The following is an 18,916-nucleotide window of genomic DNA, read 5'->3' as shown; positions in this document are numbered from 1 at the left end:
CCTCAAACGTGATCCGCTCCACTTCTGCCCACCCTGTCTTCCTAAGGGGAGCCTTGTTGGCCCTAAAGCGCTTGTCACAAGTGGCACCCTACGGGCAATTTGGCAAGCTGTCCAGCAGGGGGCCCCAAGAAACCAATCCAGGCGTTTTCTGTTCAGCCCATGTTGACGGCCTTTGCTCCAGGCTTCTCCAGGCCATCAGCCACCAACATTCCAACACCGGTCCCCGTTTGTGGCGCCTCTGGGACCCGGCTGCTTTGTTAGAGCAGCCCCTCCTGTCAGACTTCCCTTTTCCACCTGGGGGCTGCCCGAAGCTTCCCATGGGCAGGAGAAGGGGAGGGGCGGGAGCGTCTGTCATTAAACCTCAGGGTTATTTGCCTTAACGGCCACTTTGTGCCATTAACGCGGGGATGGGCAGAGGTAGAAATGGGCAGCTCAAGGTCCTGGCGTGGGCATTTCCTCTCCCCTTGGCCTTAACGAGGGTCCCCTTAAGGAGAGGCTATACCTGCAAACCAAGGAGGCCAGAGCCTGGCCCTGCTCAAGCCCACTGTCCTCGGGGGCCCAGGATCCACTCTCCCATGGGGCCTGCCTCCTGCAGCTCCGTCCCTCAGCCTAGATCTTGTCACATCAGCGCAAGCATCCACAAAACCCACTTGTCGGGTGTCTAAATTGCAGGATCTCCGTGATCCCAACCTGTTTCCCACTGTAGGCAGAGACATTCAAGATGAAGGGGTAGCAGCAACTGCGCTGTGAGTGGCCGTCTTTCCAGCCCCGCTGCCCTCTCCCCCTTCCCCTTCCCCGCCAGTGGAGCCACCTGACAGAGGGGTTCCAGCCGCTCCACTTGCCTCCACTTGCCGTCTTTAGCTGTGACTCACCCCTGCCCCCAAACAGGCCACAGCCCAAGTGCAGTCAGAATGGCTAGAGCTTTAATGAACAATTAGTGACTTTTCAGCTGGAGACATTTCCATCTTTTTCCAAGAGGCTCAAGCTGCCAGCTTTGCCAACCCGCTGCATGCTGCGTGACAGGTGAACGGGGTCCTGACTCCGGGGTCCCGAGCAGGGGAAGGGTCAGACACTGAGGGCTGACAGTGGGCCATTCATGCTGGGGCAGGGTTGGCAGCGCTGAGATGGGTCTAGGGCACCATCTTCCACCATTTGAAGGCAAAGGGCACCCGGCGGATGTTGGCACAGGAGCAGAAGTCTCCGATTTCCGTCAGGTAGCAGTCAAAGTCGTTAATGAAGGTGCATTGGAAGCCCAGGGGCTCCAGCAACTCGTAGATCTTTTCCTCCAGGCAGCAGGCGCCGTTGATCTGGGGCCCGAAGGGCTTGGGGATGCCCAGGTTCTGGCCCATCACGATTATCTGCAGCTGCCAGGCGGTTAGGAGGCCGGGGGTCAGAGCCGGGGAAGCAGTCCCGTCCCTCCTCTAGGTGAGGCAAGCCCTCGGCTGCAGCACCAGGGAACACCCAGCTACCCGTCGGGGTTGAGCTGGACCAGGAAGAACAAGCACAGGGTGCCCTTCTCTGGGCCGGGGCTCAGACACAGTGCTGGGCAATATGAGCAAACTTCCAACCCACTTCTGTGAAAGCTTCTCAACAGCAAGAATCAAAATCCTGCCTGGCCAAGAACCAGCTTTGCCAGCTTCCCCAGTTCCTTCTTCCACTGCACTTCTCTTGCCCAGGCCTTTTAATTTTTAGTTATTATTTGTTAGGCCCACACCTGTGGCATATGGAGGTTCCTAGACTAGGGGTTGAATCGGAGCTACAGCTGCCCGCTGACGCCACAGCCAGGCCTTTTAGTCTTATTTGGGCCGTAGTCTTGCCAACCTCTCCTGGCTTCCTGGCTTTGTCATTGGACTCCTGTCTGTTTCTCGCATCTTAATTCTAGCATCTCTTCCTTAAAGGCACTTCTCCCACCACTGCCCACACCTACTGCCCGGACCTCCACAAGGCTCCTATTCATGTCCAGAAGGTCTCATCGGTCTTAAAAAAGATAAACCCTGTGTGATTGCTGGATGCAGGGCCTTTGTCCCTGGGGTTCAGAGAAATGGTCTGCCAAGGGTTAAGGAGCTAATGAGCCCAAATGTCTCTGTGACGAGTCACAGTTGTGGGAGGTCAGATAGAGGCCAAGGTTGGCATAGGTTTGGCATAGCAGGGGTCTGTCATAGACCCCACACCCCTAGACTCTCGACAGGAAATGTTTAAGTACCTCTGAGTTCCAGATGCTGCTGCCCAGATGCAGGGACAGGAAGTCCCTGTCGGGGAGCTTTCTGTGGTCTCATAGCCAGCAGATGGCTTAGTCCCCTCAACTCTGATAGGGCGCAGCATCCCTGTGTGTGTGACATGGGCCACCTGGTTCCTTAAGGTTGGGGATTAGTCCAAGGCCCGATTCCTGGTCACTGCTTGGCGAGTCACTCACCTGCTCCCTGTGTGTGTTGGGGGAGACGTCATCCCTACCCTTGCACCCCTCTTCCTCTCAGGCACCCCCCCACCTCCCTCGCCTAGCCGGGCAGCCCCCTCCCCCTCGCCCCCTCACCAGGTTAGGGAAGTAGGGCCTTGCGTAGAGCTTCCCGGTCAGCTCGTTGGAGGGGACGTTGACAATCTGCTCCAGGCAGAAGAGCTGCGGAATGTCAATGATGTCCTTCTCCGCCAGGCCCAGCTCTCGCTTCAGGATGGCCCGGTTCAGGTCGATGCACCTCTGCGGGGCAGGAAGGGCAGGGCGCTCACGGTACCGGCTGGGAGCATGGGGGCAGGGCTCAGCAAAGGCCGGGATCCCTCAGCCCCGGGCAGTTCCTGGTCCTAATCCCATGAACACATGGGGCCCCTTGGTCCTCTGTCACAGCCAGAGTCGGGGGGGCCTGGGCGGGGGCAAGAGTGAGTCCTCCAGCCCAGGTACCCGCTTTCTTCCTTCAGGAGGGGACACAAGCAGGACCCCTGGGCACTTCTCTGCCCAGACCAGCCAACACCCGACACCTGAGCATCTCTGAGGTCTCGATGTGGGGCTCACGGCCGCACACCAAAGATGCGTTTCACCAGGGCTCAGAGATGCTGTTTGAACCCCACATCTGACTGCTGCCCACCCTGCTGCGCTGGGAGGCCTCCTGTTTCAGCCAAAGTCAGGGCACAGCGCATGCCTTGGCCAGGAGCCAGGAGGACTCAGTGGGCCAAGTGGTTTTGTGCTGACGGGTAACCTTGGGCTCATCCTTGCCCTGCTCTGGGCCGTGGCTTCCCCGCTAGAAGTTGTTTAATTTCTGAGGGATCTGTTTCTCACAGCTTGTGATTCACGTTTTAAGAGATCTGCCATGCTGGATGATTCTGACTCTGGGCTGAAGGGCTGCTTCAGCCAGCAGGGTTGAGAAGGCCCCAGGGTGTTCAAATCTCCCCAGCTCAGAGCTTCCTGAGTCGGGGTTGGGGGGCCCTCTGCTGGAAGCAAGCAGAACTACAGCACCAGCAATTTGGGACTCAAACCCGAATTGGCTTAGGCTGGTGGCTTTTTCTGAGCCTCCCTACCCTCCAAGACAAGATGGGTTTACATTCTCGGGTTATTTTGACGATTAGAGTAAGTTATTGTGTGTGATGTCTGGTCACACTTATTGCTCAGCTAGGGACCCACTGCCCAGGTGGTCAGTGCCTTTTGGTCCACGTACCTCCACATAGTCGTTCTGTTTCTTCATGTTTTCATCGGCCAGAAGTTGATTGATGGTAAGGGCCTCCCTCCCTGCAGGAAGGAGGAGAGGGCAGGCAGCCCCGTGGGCCACGGACTGGGCAGCATGGTCCGGGGGTGCTGGACGGACTCTGGCCCTGGGTATAGCTGACTGGGGGTCATCTCTGGCCATTGACTATGGAGGCTGGCCTGGTTAGTCTCCAGGGACCCAACTAGGTCAAATATCACATCTGGGGACTCAGCGGGGTCCATGAGAACCCAGAGAGTACTTCCACTGCCCCGACCCACCCCTCGGTCCTGGGTTGCTTTGAGGGAGGCAGCTTGGGAGGCTCACAGGGGCATCAGCCCCCACTCACCCCTCTCCCTGGCACCTCCATGCCTCCCGACCATACGCATGGCCTGGTGCCTTCCACCTCTGATCTCCACCAGCTTATTCAGCTTTATTCCTCAGTTGTCCAACTCAGCCATCAGCTGGGGTGACACAAGGTCTTTGGCATGTGGTGGGTGACAGGTGCTTCATGCTCAGGATCACATTCCATAAGCCCTCCTAAGGCCATAAGGTCCTGGGCCCCCCTCCAAGGTGGAGCTGAAATTCTGCCATTTCTAACAAGCTCCCATGTGATGCTGAAGCTGTTCTTCCTCAGGCTGTAGAATCTCAAAAGCCCCCTCACTCCCTTTCTAGGCTCCTCAAATGTTTTGAACAGAACCGCAGAGGCAGGAGACCCTGAAGTCCCAATTCCCAAGGTCCTTATCCCAACCTACCCGGAAGAGATCCAGACACTAGCGTGGGTGGCATGCGGTGGGCCCACCAACCACATGGAGCCATCCATTTGCTGGCTAAGTTCCCCTTTGCCGGTATTCTAGCCGCCTCCCCGCTATCCCAGAATTTCTGCCTGATCTGCCTGTACTGCCCTGGTACCATCAGAATTGCCTTAAAATAGAACAAGATATTTTAATATGTCACCCCTTATGCTTTTCTGCTTTCCTGGGATCTTTTTGACCGGGAGGAACAAAGTGGAAAGGACTCTCTAGAAAGGACCTCTGGGACAGAGGGGCTGACCTCTCTTGTGAAGGGTGGGAGGGTCCCTTACCATTAGAAAGCAGCTGTTCTTTCCTAATCTCTCCAAACAGAGCTGCATCTCCATAGCCCTGCTTCTGTTTCTCCGTGAACAGCTTATAGCAGGTGCTGGGGCTGGCCAGGAGCAGCCGGAAGTCCTAGGAAACAAGGAACTGGGGTCAGATGCCAGCTTCCCCCCTAGAAACTTCCAGGAGTCTCCAACAGAGGCGGGGGGGAGAGAGACATTCTCTCTCCAGCCCCAACACCAACCTTTTTGCCCTCCACTTTGAACTGTGTGGGGATGAAGCACATGAACTCATAGATGTGGCCGATCATCAGCCAGTCGGAGAAGAGTTCCACTGGGGCCTGGACTTGCTGGGCGTAGAGGAAGTCCCGGAGGGCCTTACTCATGTCCCGGCCATCCTTGCTAAGGAGGAGATGGAAGGAATGAATAGCCTTTGAGCTGGCATGGCCCAGGTTGGCTGCCAGCTCCTCGGTGGGTACCAGGCTACCTTCAGGTAATGGGCTGCTCTAATCATTGGCTGGTCCATAGGGGGTGGGCGTGGTCGTTAAGAATCCCTTACCCTGGCTCCACTCAGGACTGGACCCCAGGACACTGGTCCCCGGCCCCTACATCTATGTCCTGGATTTAGATGAATGGCCACCAAGAACTCTAGCCAGACGTTTTGTGGTAATAACATCCTGCTGGGTCCGTAGGCCCACCAAATTCAGCCCCTTCAGCTTAAACCCTGGAAGCACCACCTGGCTCCTTTTCCTCCCTTTAGTCTCCTTCGTGAATCGAAGACTCAGGGGTCCTGACTTGACAGTTCAGGGTCCAGAGCCGATGACTGGGACTCAGGTGGATCCAGCCGAACCACGAGGGTCCCTCCCTCTGGAGTTAAGACTCGGGCCCCCACCTACGCCAGCCTCTCGCCTCACCTGGGGTAAAAGCTGCTGCCAATGAGGATCCTGCCTAGAGGGTACTCTTTCCCCTTGACCTTGACAGGCGGGGACACCATCAGGTTCCCGATGGAGTCTATACTGGCCACGGTGTGGTCCAGGGTGTTCAGGGTCACGTAGCCGATCCCAGGGCTCTGGAAGGACATCCAGCCGGGGCAGCGTGTTAGGACGGATGAGCTTGAAGCCTCAAGACTCTCGGGAGATCCCCCCCCACCCCCCCCCCAAGGACCATCTGGGCCCCTCCCCTGGCACCCATCCCCTCCCAGGCAGGCGCCAGGCCTGAGAGGTTGGCCTGCGTTCAGATCCGTCAAATGGAGCCCCCACCAGTGAGTATCTCATGGGGAAGTCCTCGAGCTTGGTGACCCGAGGGGTGTCCAGGACCAAGGCAGTGGTCTTGTGGGGAGCCTGGGTGTAGCAGAAGGCCATCTCATCCTGCAGGACAGGGAAACAAGCCGTGAGTTCCTCTCGCTCCATCAGCTGCTTTCTTGCGTCCTGGCTCCTCGTACACGGGCCACCTCCGGAGACTGCGGGCAGGGGAAAAAACCCCTTCATCCTGCCAACTCCTGCTCAGCCCTCAAAACCCTGCTCAGGCAGCCTCCCTTTTTTTTTTTTTTTTTTAAATTGCAGTATAGTTGATTTATAATGGGTTAGTTTCAGATGTACAAAGTGATTCGGTTTTACATGTTATTTACATATACACATATATGTACATATACACTGAAAAAGATGTTTAAGATTCTTTTTCATTAGAGGTTACTTCCTTTCCTTGGGGCCGCTCCCTGACCTGTTCTTCCATTTGTCAGATTTAAAACCTGATGGTGGAGCTTCCGTCGTGACTCAGCGGTAATGAACCCGACTCGTATCCATGAGGATGTGGGTTCAACCCCTGGCCTTGCTCAGTGGGTTAAGGCTCTGGTGTTGCTGTGAGCTGTGGTGTAGGCCGGCAGCTCTAGCTCCAATTCAACCCCTAGCCAGGGAACTTCCATATGCCACAGGTGCAGCACCCCCCACACACACCCCACCCTCTGCCAAAAAAACAGACTGGGTTGAGCTGGACCCTGGGGAGATCCTCCTGGCTCTGCCAACCTGTTGCTATTGGCGTCAGACCCTCAGATGCCTGGGGCTTAGGGCTAGGTGTTCTGTGTTCTTAAACACATCTATTCTGGAAATGGGAGGAGGTGAGACTCTGAGCTTTATCCCTTAGTAGCCAGGACTTGGGTAAGTATTTCATCTCAGCAACCCCCAAGGTCCTAAGAACAAAGATGCCCCTGGTGGCTCTTCGCTTCGCTGGAAGGTTGAGATTTGTCACATGTGCCCCATGGGCATCTCCCCCCCCGCCCCTCCCCCGCAGATGGGGCGTTACCTGGAGCCACCTGCCCAAGCGGTTGGGGTCTTCATAGACGGATGCCACCTGGCTGTTACTCCTCTCGCTCAGCTCCGTCACCGCATTCACAAAGCCCTGGACCTGCAGCTCTCTGCCATGGGAGATAAGCCAGCTCTGGGAAGGGCTCCAAGTCTCCCCCAAGGGTTGTGATCTCACTAGACCAGGGCAAGGGGGCATCACCTCCTGGTCAGGAGAGATCATGTGCCATTTCCCCAACCCCACCCCCCCAACCCCAGCCAGGAAAGCCGAGCTGCTGCTGTTCCCCCACCTCATGGAACGCCAGCCAATGGCTCAGGGCTTGCCTGACCTGGCATGGCTCAGTTTATGGCAGAGTGAGGTCAAGAATTGCTGGTGTCATTGAGTTCCTGCTGTGGTGCCGCAGCAGAAATGAATCTGACTAGTATCCGTGAAGTTGCAGCTTTGATCCCTGGCCTTGCTCAGTGGGTTAAGGATCTGGCATTGCCATGAGCTATGGTGTAGGTCACAGATGCAGCTCAGATCCTGCGTTGCTATGGCTCAGATCCCGAATTGCTGTGGCTGTGGTGTAGGCCAGCAGCTATAGCTCCGATGGGACCCCTAGCCTGGGAACCTCCATATGCTGCAGGGGCGGCCCTAACCCCCCCCCAAATTGCTAGTATCAGCCTCTGCTCTTGCGGCCTAGGTCCCCACCTATGCCTACCCTGCAGTGCCATTCTATCTGCTGCCCCAGTGACCTAGAACTGCCTCTCCTGCCTCAGTTTACCCAGAACACTGACTCTTCTCTCCCCAAGGGGGCTGAATCTTCCTCCCAGGATGCCAAGAAGCCGAGCACCCCCTTAAGATGGGCAGTGAAGTTGTCATGTTCATATGGGTGCTAGGGGTGGGTCTTGAGCCCTGAAGTCTTAGTGCTGCGTGTACAGCACCTGGCTTATAGGTCCACGATGAACATCCATTCCTTGGAGAGAAACAGTGGTATCTGAGGCCGATGTAAGATCACCCATTTTATAAACAGGTCCCCACATGTGGGATGCCAGCGAGGTCATCATTGGGAAGCATCAACATTTGGATTCTATTCCAGTTCCAGGTCCAGAACTTGAATTGCTATTCTATGCTACTGTTCCAAAAGAATCTATTTCTTGAGTCCACGCAGACAAGACTACAGGGATCTGACTAGCTTGGCAAGGCCTGGAACAGTCCAAGATGTGTAATGAGGGAGAAAGTGGAGTCCCAGTCTCCTGCACCATCTGTGGCAAAGCTGGGTCAAGCCATGCCTGAATACCACCCCATGGCAGAGTCTTAGAAGATCAGGGTTCAGCAGATACCTCCTGTGAGTGAACTTCTGCCTTCAGATATGAAAGCCAGAGAAAGATCTGGTACCTAGATATCTGCAAAATCCCTTAAGCTCTTCCCATTTATCTTCACATCCTGAAGCCTGGCATTCCTCCATAGACCCTCCTCCCTAGCCGACCTCCCTGTGGAAGCGCTATTTTCTTCCATCCTTCCACGGGGTCTGCAGGAGGGATGAAGTCCTCCTTGCCCTGGGGGTCTGTTACAGCCTCGGAGGCTAAGCCCTAACACGCAGAGCCCACGAGGCCCTGGGGCCCCTTCTCCTCCTCTCTCTGGCTCGCTCCTGGCTCTGCCCACCTGCTTGCTGTCCCCAGAGCACAGGCTCATCCTTACCCCTGCATCCTTTTCCCCGGCCTCAGAGCCCTTGATCCTGCCTGAAACCACACCGTCTCCCCAGAAGAGCAGAGCGAGACTTGTGTTCACTGCTCCAGCCCCAGCCTTGCAGGTATTCAAATAAGCATCGGATGACTCTCTGGGGGAGGGACCAGCTGTCTTGGGAAGAAGGACCTCACGTTCCCAGGGAGACGTCTAGTCACCTTTCCCTGCCCCCGCTCAACGCTAGACCGGAGAGCGTGTCAGTTACTGACACGGTGAGGCCCGGGCAGCCTGCGGGCTTCTCACCTGCAGACGTACATCTCCAGGGGCATCTGCGTGCTGGGGGTAAAGATGCAGGGGGCCACCCGGAACACCACCGTGTCCTTGTACACCAGGATCTCTGGAATCACCTGCAGGAGGGGACGAGGTCCTGCGAGTGACCTGGCTCCCGGCTACCTTCTCCCCACTCCCCACCAGGCCTCCAGCCGCTCAGCCCAGCTTCCCCACCCCCCCGCCCCCCTGCAGCCCTCTCCCCCATGGCCGCTGCAGGGCTTTTCTCCCAAAGGTGGGGTGACACCCTCGCTCCACCCTTCACGGCCCCCTTTGCTGCCCAGCTGAGGGGGGGCCCCCCGTCCTACCCAGTCCCTGCTCCGTGGGCTGCCAGCTACCTGAGGTCCTATCCCGTCTTTAGACTCTTCCACCAGGGAGACCGAGTAGGAAATCAGGCCTGGGAAGCTGCCGGACGGGAACTGCAGGGCTTCCACGTAGAAGGTCTCCTTCAAGTCGCTTTCGAGGGGACCCAAGGCATAGGCGTGCTGCCCTGGGCCCAGCACCAACTCGAATGTGCTGGAACTGTCCTCTAGGAAGGAGAGAGGGACAGACCCACTGCTGAAGGAGCCCAGTGGCTGCCACCACACCTGAGGGCACCTTCCTTTTTTGGGTCAAGAGCCAGGCGGGAGCTCTGGCGAGCGGGGGCCAAGCTGGCTTTTTGGCCCCTATGTTTCTGGGGTTGAGGGCTCAGAGGACAGTCAGGTGTTTGTTCGTGAATGGGGGCCAGTGACTGACCACTCTTCAAAGACCAGTAGGGAGTGGGGACACAGATAAAAACGTCTGCCTTCGAAGGACAAAGATGCATGGCAGTTCTAGGCATTGACCAGATTTGGGCAGAGGGCCATAGGTTTTAAAGGTGAGAAACAAAGTTCGGCTTGACAGCCTCGTTTGAAAAGCCCAACACAAGCTGGGCCCTGGCCCGGTGCACGGCCTTCCTCTCTGGGTTGCAACACAGCCGAGCCCTCCCAGAGCAGCGACCTCAGCCTGGAATTGGGGTTTGCTGAGAGACAAGGTCACCACCTCGGCTAACACCCATCTCTCCTCGTCCAGCTATGAAAGCCCCGTAGGAGAGGTGCACCCCAGGGACACAAGCCATAACAGACCCCGACCTGCAGCCCAAGGTCCCCTGGCAGCCTTCTGATGGGGACTCTGCCAGGAGCAGGTCCGCCCCTTGCCCGGGCACGTGGACAAACCCTCACTTTGTGGCCGGTAGACTCTCGCCTTGTCCGACTCTTCCTTGGAGGTGTGGAGCAGCAGCCGGTGTTTCTTTAAAATGCAGCTGGGCCCCTGAACTCTCAGCACCATCGGGGACAGATTCCTTATATCTGAGCCAAAGACAAGGCAAAGGTTCAGCGGCTTCTGGAGGCCAGCACCCCAGGGGTGGAGGGAGCAGTAGGGCCAGGGAGGGGGGGGCCTGTTTGTTGAAGCACAGAGGACCCTCTGCTTCCCACTCTGCCCAGGTCTGTATCACGTCTCTGCTGCTTGCTCCCCGCATGGCCGCAGGCAGCTTGCCAGCACCGGGTGCCCGAACCTCAGCTCACTCCAGAATCACCTGGAAGGCATGTTTACGCAGCAGTGCTGCCTTTTCCTGCCCTAGATCTTGAAAACCTTAAAAGGCAGGTGGGTAGCCTGAAGTATGGCTCTGAGAATGGCATTTACCCCAGTAGTTGCTCATAAGGGATAGATGGTCCCTATGACACCCACGACGGGGCCTGGCACAGGGCAGGGGGGTGACACTCCAGCCTTGGTGGGAACCGGGGCATCTGGTCTACTGCTGAGACCTGGAACGTACATCCAACCACAAGTCAGGGCCCATCCACGTGGGCTTTTGCTAAGACAGTCAGGTGCTCAACCCTAGGCTACGAGAGGGTTTTTAGGAAGGGTCTCAGCGACCCTTTTTGTGTCTTTAGTCTTCTCAGCCAACTTTGGGGCCCACATTCTATCATCCCCACTTCAAATGCCAAAACAGGATCAGGGAAGTTAATATACATGAGTTCACAGGCAGGAAGTAACAGTTTGTAACCTGACATCAGAGCCTGTGCTCCTGCCACGGGGCCACGTGACTTCAAGCCATCAAACCATTGACAAGAGACTTGATGGGCCCAGAGCAGGGAGCTCAGCCTGGAATTGGGGTTTACTAAGGGTCGACAGTGAAGCCCCCAGAGGAGGCAGAGCCCAGGGAGGAAGGGGAGAGAGTGTCCGTGGCGAGTGGCAGGTTCTCACCCTCCGCAGAGAACACCTTTGTGATCTTCCCGTCCTTAATCTGGCCCCGGTTGGTCAGGGCGCAGTTCACAAGCAGGATGGCGCCCCAGCCATCGGGGCCCCAGACCCAGTTTTTCTGTAAAGAAGACAGGAGTGTTGGTTCAGAAGCCACGTAAAGTCCTCGGCTTCCCAGATGCTACCCCACATCGGGGACAGAGTCAAGGCTCTCTCTAGGGTGACAGGGACCTTTAGATCAATCCGGTGCCTACGGGAACAGGACAGCGGCATCAGGTAAGTGGGCTGTGACACAGGAGAGGAGCTAGTGGGTCACCAGTTTCCAACCTTGTCTCAAGGTCAGGGGAGGTCCCGAAGGGGACAGCTGACCCTCCAGCCTAGCTGGCTGCACGGCCAGGCAAGGAAGGGAGACAAGTGCCGCCAGACATTCCAGTTTTTTCTTTTTTTGTCTTCTTTTAGGGCCGCACCCACAGCATATGGAGGTTCCCAGGCTAAGGGTCTAATCAGAGCTGCAGCCGCCAGCCTATACCACAGCCATAGCCACGCTGGATCCGAACCTCATCTGTGACCTACACCACAGCTTGTGGCAACACGGGATCCTTATCCCACTGAGCAAGGCCAGGGATCGAGCCCACATCCTCATAGACATGGTGTCAGGTTCTTAACCTTCTGAGCCATAATAGGAACTCCAAGACATTCTAGTTTTTTGAAGCTGGAAATTAACAACACCAGCTCCGATTTGGTGCAGCAACTGGACGTGAGAGACACTATGACGGCTGAATAGTGTCTATGAGATAGATCTGGCTCCCGCACCCCTGGACTGCCTCACCTTAGCCTGTTTGTCATTTGCCATCTCGACGTCCCCATTGCGGTAGATATCCACGTCCAGAGAGACTTCTGCAACAGGAGGGAAAGGCTTCAGCCACCTAGACCGGCTGAATGCAGCCCTGGAGCTGTGGGCAAGGCGCCAGGGCGGCCCAAGGCTGGTATCCGGGCTCTCTGGCCCTTGGCGTGTGCTGCTGGCTTAGCAGAAGAAAGTTCCTCAGAAGCCTGGAGAGGCCCAAGTATTTCTGAATCTCCCCCAACCTCCTGGGGGCCACAGAGCAAGCCCGCGTGGCCATGATGCCACCTGTGCCTCTTTATCCCAGATGATGCCCCACCTGGAAGGCTCCCCTCCCTCGCCTTCAGGAAAGCTCATGGCACGCTAAGACACAGCGAAGGCCCAATGTGTGCCAATTCCAAACCCCTTTAGAGCTCAAGATCCAGGCTTCTGCCCAAGGATTGCCATAGGGTTTCCTCCTGGGGTCTCTACATCCCACCTTCCACCCGGCCCCTTCCACACTGAGCAGCCTATGGCTTTACCCTGGTTTTATTCCTGTTCATAGTTCTTGACAGTGAATGTGCCGCTGCTCAACTGGAATGTCAGGGCCAAGGGAACAGACCTCTTTGGCTGCTGTCCACTCGGCACCTGGCACGGATGCTCAGGGATGCCCATCCCTATCCAGGTACTGTTCTAGGTCCTAGAGATACAACGGTGGGCAAGACAGGCCCCATCTTCATTGAACTTAGGGACGTGTGTGCTTGTACATGCACACATGGCGGTGGCAAGGGATGAAGAAATAAGTACATCAAGTCCAATGGTAAAATGCCACAGGGAACAAAGGGATGGAGGGGGTGTCTCCGTTTTAGATCAGAGATGTCTAAGTGTGAACAGAGACCTGCAGGAGGCAAGAAAGTGACTCCTGTTAGTATCTGGGGTGAAAGAAGTTAGACTAGGAAGAGGGAGAGTTCCTGCTGTGGCTCAGCAGTTAATGAACCTGACTAGTATCCATGAGGACGAGGGTTCAATCCCTGGCTTCACTTAGTGGGTTAAGGATCTGACATTGCCGTGAGCTGTGGTGTAGGTCGCAGACGTGGCTCAGATCCTGCATTGCTGTGGCTGTGGTGTAGGCTGGTGGCTGCAGCTCCAATTCCACCCCTGGCCTGGGAACCTCCATATGCTACAGGTGCAGCCCTAAAAAGACAAAGAATACGAAGAGCATGGTAGCAAGTTCAAGGGTCAGAGAGGCCAGTGTGCCTAATGCAGAAATGAACAAAGAAGAGTGGCCACAGGTTAGAAGTAGCGTGGGGCCAGTTTGGAAAGATTTTGTGAACGGCAATGCTTGCTTTAATCCAAGTATGTGCGAGCGGTGGGAAGCTTTGCATTGAGGATTATGTTACCTGATAACCTTTTAAAGGATGCCTCTCTCAGACCAAAATGAGATTGGACCTATAGGTCAAGGATGGGGCCAGAAACCCTACTGGGGACCTGTCAGCGATCAGGCAACAGATGATGGTGGCTCATGGCTAGATTTGAGCTAGACTTAAAGCCACCCTGACAAGATTCATGATCAATACAGGCTAAGAGAAAAGGGTAACACCCTAAAATAGGCATTTGAGGGTAGAGGGAATCAGTTCAATTTGGGATATATTAAGTTTGAGACATCGCTCAGTAGACAGACACCCAAGTGTACGGGGGATGTGAGGCTAGAGAGTCGAGAGTCATCTGTGGTCTACAGAGCAGCTTCCTGAGCCCTGCAGCACCTCACTGATGGGGGTGGGGGATGGGGGGGCAGAAGGGCAAAAAGGATCCAGCCCAGGGATCCGAGAAGGAACAGCCTGCTGGGGAGGGGGAGAAAGCTGCGCGTGCGGGGCCCTTGAAGTATCTCAGGTCAGAGGCTCAAGAAAAGGACCACCAGCTGCCATGAACACTGTGGGCAGGTCCAGGGAGAAGAACAAGGTAGACGCAACCTATGGAAGCAGAGGGAGCTCGGGTCCTCCAGGAGGGAATGTTGGGGGTGGGTGTCTGGTTTGAGCAGGTTCAAGGCAGAGGAGCAGAAAGTGAGGATGCAAAGATGGCGAAGGAGCAGGGAGGAGGGGAATGAGTGGAGGTTGAAAACAATCAAAAAAAAAAAAAAAAAGAAAAAAGAAAACACAGAAGCAGGTCTAAGAATAGATGTTACAGCTGGTTCCTTAGGAGAATAGGCGTAATAGCTTGTTCCTACTAAGGGACTATAGTTTGTTCTGGAACAATCTAAAGAGGAGGGGGAGGGGCAGCGGCTTCCTACACCAGTTAAGAGCTGCTGAAGGAATGTTCTTGAATGGGGGGGGAGGGGATCTGGTGTGATGAGGTTAACTTGGGACCAGACACTTCCTCGTCCTCCATCCTCCGTTGTAGCAGAGGGAGCAGAGGTCTGACCCAGGCACGGGATGGGTGTGGGCGGGGAACATGTGGACCCTTGTCTATTCTGTTGAGAGAATGAGGCAGGCAGCGAGCAAGGGCGGCAGAGAAGCCGCTGAGCTTGGAGGGACCAGGGGCATGGGTAGCAAGTGAATCCATCTGGGACCCACGGGGGACATCTTGTTATGGGGAGAGCCCCCCCTCCCCCCGCTCAGCTCCTTGAGCCTCTGCAAACCCACCCTCCTCTCCAGGGCTGGGGGGGGACTCACCTATGCCAGTGAGATAGAGTATAGCTGTGGCTACAGGGACATCCTCATGGGGCAGGAAGTAGGAGACCAAAACCTGCAGAGACAGCACCCAGGACCTGTGGGAATGTTGGAGGGCCAGGGGCTGGCACAGGGCCCCAGGCCACATACCAGCACCTGCTTTGACCTTGGGCTCCCATTACAGCTTCTGAGCTTCTGCTGTCCTGCTGTGAGTCAGGATGGGGCCACTGCATCGTAAGAGCCCCCGTTTATAACATGCCAGGACCCTCCAAGCCCTTCCACAAGGCAGCTTCCAACAACCCATCCAGGTGGGCTTTGTCCTCAAGGCCAGAGATCAAAGGACTGAATCCTTTGGCCAGAAAGGGGGCGAGGTGCAGAATTGAAGATCTGGGCTGTCCAGCTCTAGAGATCAAGCTTTACATTATGCTATATATTCTCCCCACCGTACCTGCCCTCCTGGGGTCCCACCTGTGGCCCCATGAGATGGACAGTGATGACATGGGGCCTCTAATGGGGTAAGCGGCTCTCCCCTCAAAAGTGGGATATCTGGGGAGTTCCCTTCATGGCTCAGTGGTTAATGAACCCGACTAGGATCCATGAGGACGCACGTTCTATCCTTGGCTTTGCTCAGTGGGTTAAGGATCTGGCATTGCTGTGAGCTGTGGTGTAGGTCGCAGATGCAGCTCAGATCTCTTGTTGCTGTGGCCGTGGCATAGGCCAGCAGCTGTGGCTCTGATTCGACCCCTAGCCTGGGAACTTCCATATGCTGTGGGTGTCCCGCCCCCACCAACAAAAAGATAAAGTGGGATATCTTAGAGGGTTCTGAAATTAGAAGTCATTCTTTCCTGTGTCCCATAATAACCCCTGCTTCCAGAGGAGCCTATTCATATTTTATACACACACACCATTTTTTGGCAGGGGGCTGTGCCTGTGGCATACATAAATTCCCAGGCCAGGGACTGAACCTGAGCCACAGCAGTGACAAGCCACAACGGTGATTAACACTGAATCCTTAACCACCAGGAACTCCACAGAGACAATGATTTGCCCTTGAGCCACTGGCCTTGACCACAGGCCTTCATCATGAAGCAGAACCAGCCATTATCTAAGGCCACAATTACCTGCTGTGACTGTCTCCCCACAACCACCTGATCCTAAACGGAGGCTTTGATCCCAGGTCAAGCATCCCATTCCCGATGGTGCTGAAGGCTAAGCCCTGGGTGTAGAAGGTTTCTCAGGTCCTCAGGGCTCAGCTGGCACCCATCACAGCCTCAGTCCTGCTCTGTGAAACCCTCAGTCTTATATCTCAGTGTACTTCCTTCCTCTTAGGGAGTTGCCTGCCCTGGGCACAGGGTGTAGAGTGGGCTGTGTCTGCCCCTCCGTCATCTCAGCTTAGCCTTCTGCTAACTACCAGCCTCTGCTGACTACCCCCCTTCAGAAGATTCTGCCAACTCGGGTCCCCTGGTCCTGACCATCCTGCCTCAGCTGTTCTCACCCTTGGCTTCACATTGGAGTCACCTGGGGAGCCAGGAACTTCAGCAGCCCAAGTCCCACCCCCAGAGATTGATTTGATTGGTGTCGGGCAGGGTGGCCTGGGTGTTGATGGGTTCTAACACCTCAGAACCACCCCTGCCCGACTCTGACTGGATGAGCCTGTTCTACAAGGTCGAAGCTCGCCTCCCTGCCACAGGTGCCCCCTTAGGGTGACAGCTTGCCCAGAAGGACGGGCACAGACTTGGGCTCAGAGCCCCAATCTGCGTCACACTAGTTATGCTATGAGGTGTAGAGGTCTGTGTGTCCTCCCGTGTAAAGGGAGGTAGAACCAGCCTCTTGAAACCTGACTCTCGCGATACCCGATACCCGATCCTCGGTGTCAAACATGTGGCAGCTCCATTAAAAGCCCCACACCTGGGAGACCAGCCTCAGCCAAAGAGCCCATAGGAGTTCAGCCGTGGAGACCTTTTAAGTTAGGCTTCCAAAGCAGGCAATGCGGAAGCTGGTGTCATGGTCACAACACACACAAACGAGACAGACATCCTTGAGCTCGAATCCCTGTGCCGCGGATGACTGGCCTGGGTAGGGCATGTCCCTTCTTCAGTGCCTTAGTTTCTTGGTCTGTAAAATGGGCCCACTTCCCAGGTTTATTGCAAGCACAGAGTAAGGTCAGACGTGCCAAACATTTGGCAGGGACGTTTTCACGGACTCAGGGCCCAGGAAACGCCACCTGTCAGGAGGGAGACTAATACTCCAGGGACTGTATTAGCTCCTTCTCCTCAACGTCCCCCAAGACTCACCTTGTCCCCGTTGACATCGGAGCTCGGGGATGTCATCTTCACCAGCACATCCATGGGATGTGACAGGGGCCACTGGGTCAGGGCAGCCTCCTGCGTGACCTTCCCAGACGCAACGTTGTAGATATCAACCAGGACCCCCGGAGAGCTAGCGATGGTGAAGGACTCGCACTTCTGTGGGGCACACCTGGTTTGCCCAACAAGACAGAATTTAGGGCACAAGAGCCTTACCACTCAGCCTAGTGCAGCAGGCACGGTGGGGGACGGTCCCTACCCACCATCCTCGCAGGCGCGGAGGCACCCTAACTTAGGGTCAGGGCAAGTTTTTGGGTCCTAACACAACTTCATCTTTCCTCTTACCACGCCCCCCTCCAAGGACCCCCGGGTCTTCCCTCCGACAAGCTCCAGCTCAGACCCCATCATCTCACTGATGTTCTAGAAGTTACCAAGATACAGCTTATTTATAAAGGCCAACTCCCGAGGAGGGGAGAGCCATTTGTCTGAGCCGCAAGGGACCCCAGTAGAGGAAAACATGGCTGGGGTTTGGGAGGTCTGTGCTGTGACCTGGGAGGGAAGCTGGCCTTGCGAGCGAGTCACCTCCCCACGGAGGCTCCAACTTAATCCTCACGGCTGCCTCGAGAGCTGGCCTTGACCTCGCCCTGTTTTACAGGTGAGGGGACCCAGAGGGAGCGAGGCCCTCGCTTCTAAGGCCCCATAGCCCCCCAAAGGGCAGAAGCAGGATTTAGGTCCAAATCTGGCAGCAGCATCAGGACTGTGAGGCCCCTAAACACCCAAATTAGGCTCCCCGTGATGAGCTGGGAAGAAGGGGCAGAGAAGGGAGGTAACCCCCAATGCCTGCTTCACCTAGGGACAGCCCCCGGCAGGAAGCCAGGCCACCAACATCCCCCCTAGCCCCGGCCGCATCTCCTCACCCACTGAGATCTAAGCAGATTTCCATTCCCAACATGCAAGTGGAATGGACAGGGCTGTCCAGGGACAGATGGATGATGCTCTGAAACGACATGGCCAGGCCCTCTGGACGGACCGCCCCCAGGCCTGCGCACCAAGCCTTGCTTGGCACAGCAGCCTCAGATAACCCCAGGACGCCCCCTCGCCCTCCCCTCTTATGGGCTCAGGGCCTCTCCAGCCCGCCCCCTCATTAAGGAGGCTTCAGCAGCAGCCCAGGCGTAACTGATTTTCGGGAGAAGGAGGAGGAACAGCTGGGTCAGAGCTCGTGCACCACTAATTTATTAAGCAGCTCGTGCCTACGGACTCAAGGAGGCTGAGGCTGGCTGCCTAGGTCTCTGGCCCTCTGGGAGTGAGAGGGTCCCTTGTGGACACTGTGGGGGACCACCTGACCCCCCTTCAGGATGGAGGCCCTTATTCCCCAGCTGCTGAGCGTGTTGGCTTCTAGCTTCTGACAGCGAGCTCCTCTCCTGGAATCATCCACCGCTGATTCCCAAGGCGACAGCAGATACGTCCAATATGGGGCGACAAATGGCAGTCTGCTTGTCTTAAATCAGGACAATGCAGAGGGCCCAACCCAGCCCCAGAGCATCCCAAGGCATTACCCCCAAATTTTGTGATCACCGCATCCCAGTTCATCACCTCCCACTGCCTGCCTCTCCCCTCAACTCCCTCCCAGGTGTGGTTCCTAAGAGCACCTCCCACCATCCCACCCCTACCCCCACCCCCCATCCAAATTTCCATCTTAGAATCAGTTTCCGGGAAACAAGCCATAAAAGCCACCAAATAATCTCCATGCACAAGTTCGAAAGTTGCACAAAAGAACCCCCCCAACTTGCTTTTATTAAGGTAAATCTGCCCCCACAAAAAGGGAATGATAAGGGTGACTTTTTATATGTCCTTCTGGTCCCAAGACTATGGCCAGA

At 56.0% G+C, this 18,916-nt stretch overlaps 1 protein-coding gene across 1 annotated transcript; it reads right to left on the bottom strand.

The window, feature by feature from the left end:
- Nucleotides 1-901: 901 nt before the first annotated feature.
- On the bottom strand, nt 902-18,122 carry PADI6 (peptidyl arginine deiminase 6). Its single transcript, XM_013999025.3, has 16 exons — nt 17,957-18,122; nt 17,028-17,211; nt 14,737-14,809; nt 12,077-12,144; nt 11,254-11,368; nt 10,230-10,355; nt 9,369-9,559; nt 9,007-9,110; nt 7,039-7,150; nt 6,000-6,107; nt 5,655-5,809; nt 4,986-5,142; nt 4,750-4,873; nt 3,642-3,712; nt 2,531-2,692; nt 902-1,364 (listed from the first exon to the last, which is right to left on the bottom strand). The coding sequence occupies exons 1-16, from the start codon at nt 18,046-18,048 to the stop codon at nt 1,131-1,133; spliced, it is 2,076 nt and encodes a 691-aa protein (XP_013854479.1). The 5' UTR covers nt 18,049-18,122; the 3' UTR covers nt 902-1,130.
- Nucleotides 18,123-18,916: the final 794 nt, after the last annotated feature.

This window comes from Sus scrofa, chromosome 6 (assembly GCF_054392235.1).
Source record: "Sus scrofa isolate SSC_HxYL_T2T_F1_AM1 chromosome 6, Sscrofa_HxYL_maternal_Yorkshire_Landrace_v2.0, whole genome shotgun sequence".
NCBI lineage: Eukaryota > Metazoa > Chordata > Mammalia > Artiodactyla > Suidae > Sus > Sus scrofa.
Note: the sequence above shows the minus strand (reverse complement) of the source record. Positions and strands in the feature narration are given on the sequence as shown.